The 5,000-nt window shown below is 38.2% G+C and overlaps 1 protein-coding gene across 1 annotated transcript in view; it reads right to left on the bottom strand.

The window, feature by feature from the left end:
* Positions 1 to 5,000, bottom strand: part of LOC137968967 (uncharacterized) — a 17,256-nt gene that overhangs the window by 5,790 nt on the left and 6,466 nt on the right. The window contains exon 3 of the mRNA XM_068815459.1: positions 768 to 898. Within this exon, the coding sequence (XP_068671560.1) occupies positions 768 to 898 (131 nt within the window). The remainder of the gene's footprint in view (positions 1 to 767; positions 899 to 5,000) is intronic.

Raw genomic sequence — 5,000 nt, 5'->3', positions numbered from 1 at the left:
TACACAAGCTTTATTAAAGAAGACAGGAGCCGACGATTGTTCTTTAGGAGTGTTTGAAAGAGAAATCCAACCATTTGGGTAGGGCATTTGAACACCATTTTGGCGGGAATTTGAACGACCCAATTTTCAAAAGTTCAAATGCCCGTGGTTTGCACGGGCCGTGGGAAGGGGGATGTTGAAGTTTTGAGTTGATGGGCGCATAAGACCTCCTTACCTTCGTGCCATAGCCACCTTGGGTCCTCCTGATTCCCAGGCCCTTACTCGTTTAGAAAGTGACCAAAAATGTTCATAGCTGGAAGACCCACGGTGGCTATGGTAAAGGTAAGGAGGTTTTACACATATTTTGAAATTTGAACAGGCTCTTAGTTTTCAAGGTCTTAGGTTTCAAGGTCATAGGTGTTCAAGGTCTTACGGTTCGAGGTCTTAGTTTTCGAGACACCTGGCATTAGACAGAGTAAAATCTGTTAAGCCTCATTCACAGGAGCCAGAGGTTTTGAACCAAGTGATATCTGTTATAAATCAGGATGAGGGTTTTTTTTAGATTACTTTTTTCTCTTAAATGACTATTGAACTTTGATACACACAGTCACTAAAATTGCCTTCTTGATAAATTATGCCAAAGTCTCTCATTTTCTCATAAAATCAGGGTTGTTGTGAATTATTTCTTTATAATAATTATTATTGAGAAATAATTCAAATCAGCACTGGGTTCAAAATGAATTATGGTTGCACAAAAAATTAATTTTTTTTGCTATTCAAAGGCCAACCTTTTGCTTTCTTTCGTTATAGGCTTTCCTTTCAATGTTAAAGCACAGGAGGTACTTGTTTCATCGTAACTGTAGTCAGATGTATTCTGTTCACCAATGTCAACATAGACTTTATCTGAGATATAGCACACCTTATGAAGAAACAGAAAAAATGAACTTATCAACTCATAAGACTAAGGTAGACAGTGTAATGGAATATGCCTCACTATGCTCCTACCTGAACCCAATACTCCATCCCAAATATGACCTGCAGATGTCAGGTAGCTGCAGTGTCTGTGTTGTAGTTCAATTTTTTACCCTGGTATAATTTTTTGTAAACCAGTTTAAATTTTTTTATAACATACACCACCCATAATTTTCAACATAGTTGGACATCTTTCAGTAATTAAGTAGAACTCTTTATGGAGTATGTATAAAATAAACAAGATTGTTGTCTCTGGTGCTATCAATGACCAACAAATTTTAGTGATTAGGGTCAAATTCTCAGCTTAGTGATTTGCGTCTTATTCTGAATGGTTAGCTTTCATGTAAGGTTTAAGGCACACTGCCCACATTTTAAGAATTTGGGTTAATTAAGCTTTCAATTTAGTGATTAGGGTTATGCACTGTCTTTAATACATTAGAAACAGTTAGCATTCCAGGAGGCATATGACGACTGCAGACTGTCTACAAATAGCGCTGATAGACAGTATTTAAGTGTAAGCTCCCTAAGTGGGAGGCACAGTGGCCTCATGGTTAGAACGCTCGACTCCGGATTGAGTGGTCCGGGGACATTGTGTTGTGTTTTTGGGCAAGACAATTTACTCTCACTGTGCCTCTCTCCACCCAGATGTATAAATCGGTACCGGCAAAAATGCTGGGGGTAACCCTGTCATGGACTAGCATCTTATCCAGGGGGGAGTAGAAATACTCCTAGTCGCTTCATACTATAGAAACCGGAGATGGGCCTTTCTAGGCTTGTAACAGAGACTTTACCTTAACCATTTGATTAGCACCGATAAACAGTATTTAAGTCTAAGCACCTACTTTAAGGATGGTGCCCACTAATTCAAAGGTATTTTTGCGTGGTTCACTGAATATGCCGGAAAAGAAGATCTTAACAAGTGTTATTGAAATCCAAAAAGAAAATTGGGGGTAACCACACATTTTTCTAAGATAATTAATCAACAATATTTGTAAAAAGCTTTAAAATACAAACAATGTATGGCGTTCTTTACCAAAGTGAAGCTTAATTATCTCGGAAAAATGAGAGGTTACCCCCAATTTTCTTCTTGGATACCATCAGCACTTGCTAAGATCTGCCTTCTCTGCATAGTTTTGAACCATGCAACAATATCCTTGTATTAGAAAGCACCACCCATAGGAAATCTGAGTATCTCGAGATGCGCAGAACACATGGCGCAATAACAATAGTATAGGCACCGTCCTTAACATGGTTAGCTTTCAATAACTGGGAGTTAGGATTTAGTCTGCAGTCTACATGCAGTCTGCAAGTGTCAGACACTGCAATCTAGGTAAGGGATTGGTGCCCATGCATTGTACAGTGATTGGAATAATCACATCTTTGAAGTGTGTAGTCTAAAACAACCGTTGTCTTGGTCATTGGGTTAAGACTATTGGTTCATGGTTACTGGAAGTAAAGCATTATTTTACTTGTTGGATAAAGGGGTTAGATTGTACAGAAGCTGTGGTGCTGTGTCAGTGGGAAAATGAAATAAAGAAACAGCTTTATCAAGTGAGTTGATATGGTAAATTGACTACTGTAAATAAATTTGAAAGGGCTCTGACATTTTGAGCATTAGCCCTTCCTCAGAGCTAAACCATTTTCTGTCTTTCACATAGTAGGACTACGTTTTGTAAAGGAAAAAAGTGATAAATTATTCTTTAATGATTCCTTTGACATGATAACTTGTTTAATACAAGATTCACAAATACATGTATCTGTCTCTCAGATTTTCAATATTATTAAGAAGAGCAGCTAGTATACAATTACTGGAAAGAAACTAATTGTTACAGTAACTGTAACATTACAACGTTACAATGGTAAAATTTATGATTTTATTATTTGTACTGTTATGATATTAATAAATTTCAATTTTTCTTGAAAGGTAATGGCTCATTTTGCAAAATGGCCTGTTTACAATCTGATGTAAAGGAAATTTCTTTGGAATAATCGAAAGTAACTGACTAAGCACTGCACAGATAGAAGACATAAGACTGCTACAACCTCGGTCATAAATAGTTGTAACACCTCTCTTGAACAGCACGTAACTCGCATCCAAGGTATTGATAACGCAGCCCTCCTCCTCCCTCCCTTCAATGTTGCGTTTGCCGTTCTAATGTTGCGTTTCCCGGTTAGTTCTTGCACTGGAGCCTAAAAACATCAACATTGAAAGGGAAGGAGGGAGAAATTTCCATCAGTGTTACAACATTTGTGATCGAGACTGTATTTGTCACTGTTAAGTGTTTTCATGTGTACGACGTGATGTGACAACCGAGGAAAGTGTATTGTAAAATTATTATTGAAGGGTTGTAAGATATGTTAAGACGGTAAATACTTGTCGCCAAATACACTTTGGGCTATAGCATCAATGGTCTTGGAGGAAACTTAAAAGATGAACAGAATTATTTGGTTAAAGACTGGTTTTTGTGTGTTAATACTGTTGTTATCTGTGTTGGCAGAAGTAATTAAATAAAGTCAACATTAGTCAGTGATATTTTGAGAGATGATGCGTCTATCAGAAAAGAAAACTGCTATTAAAAAGGTAGATCGGTAGCTGTAGAGGAATGTTTGAAAAGGTTCGAAGTCAAGTTGTAGAGCGGAGATTTTGTACAGTCAGCTCGGAAAGGAATGCGTCGTAGGTTGTGACCGTCATTGGTTGCAAATGGCGCGAAATGTTTTGGAGCGAAATAACATAGCCGGGGACGAATTTTCAGAGGCTATCAGAAATGTTCTTGACAAGGGAAGAGGAAAATACGGCAACTTGTATTTAAAAGGCCCATCTAACTGTGGAACGTTTCTTTTAAATCCTCCTACAAGCATTTACAACACATTTTGCAACCCGGCAAGTACAACCTTCGCATGGGTAGGAGCAGAAGAGGCAGAAAGTTTTATTTCTAAATGATTTCAGATGGTCCGCCAAAATCATCCCATATGGCATGATTTGCTATTGCTATCAGAAGGCCATGAGGTTCACCTGCCAGCACCCAAGACCCATTACAGATGTGATTTTTCCTTGAAAGGGGATACGCCCATCTTCTGTACCACCAAACAGGAAATTTCCTTTGTCTGCGCTGGTGTGCTGGATGAAAGAGAGACTGAAATGATGCGTCTTCGTTGGCGAGTGTTTGCATTCAGCCCACAGCCGGATTAGCAAAGCAGAACAACTGCAAGTTCCACCTTCTCCACGCTGTTTTGCTGAACTTGTCTATCCCCAGGCCTAAACTCTGCTCCTTGTCAATTAAATTATGGTTACAGTGACGTGAGTGTGTACTGAGCACGGATCACCATCGTTTCCCTTCATTTTAGCGTAACAGTTGTGTTTGGTAAAAACTTGGACGTTTAATCGAACTAAACTATTGTAGTAGTTACTACGTGTAACCAGAAATAATAGATATCACAACAGCACCTTCCCTAGGCTTATTTTCAACTGTACACCATGGTGATCCGTTCATTGCTAAATAATTTTAGTAGACTGTAATTAATTTACCGACAACGGATCACCATGGTGTACCGTAGAAATTTTGAGGACAAAAAACTGCTAATTGCTTGAAAATCTCGCTATAGTTAAGGTGTGTTCTAGTGCTTATTTTCTAGTACAAAAACAGGCAGAGAAGACCGATTTAAAGTACTTTTGCAAGAAACGATCATGGTGTACCGTGATCACAATGGTGATGTTGATTGTTTACAGAAGCAATTTCTACACGTCAATGGATTCCAGTCCTTTATCCAAGAAAAAAATATCAACTTTCTTTTGAAGAGCTATGCTTTAAATACATTATAGAAAGTAAAACAAAGAGACAATTGATTGTTGAGCAAAAAGCGTTGAAATAAGTAGTTGCAACGTTATTTAACGCGGGAAATGACAAAAGCAACAACCTTTTTTTACATTTCCCACCGGTGTAACAGTGTACTTACACACGCACACACAAAAAAAGCATTACAGTTGTCCGCTATAGAGCTTTAAAATGAGCATTAACTAATACTTGATATGGCCACCCCTCTTTCTGATG

The sequence above is a fragment of the Montipora foliosa genome, chromosome 8, assembly GCF_036669935.1.
Source record: "Montipora foliosa isolate CH-2021 chromosome 8, ASM3666993v2, whole genome shotgun sequence".
NCBI lineage: Eukaryota > Metazoa > Cnidaria > Anthozoa > Scleractinia > Acroporidae > Montipora > Montipora foliosa.
This window is presented reverse-complemented; position numbering and strand designations above follow the sequence as displayed.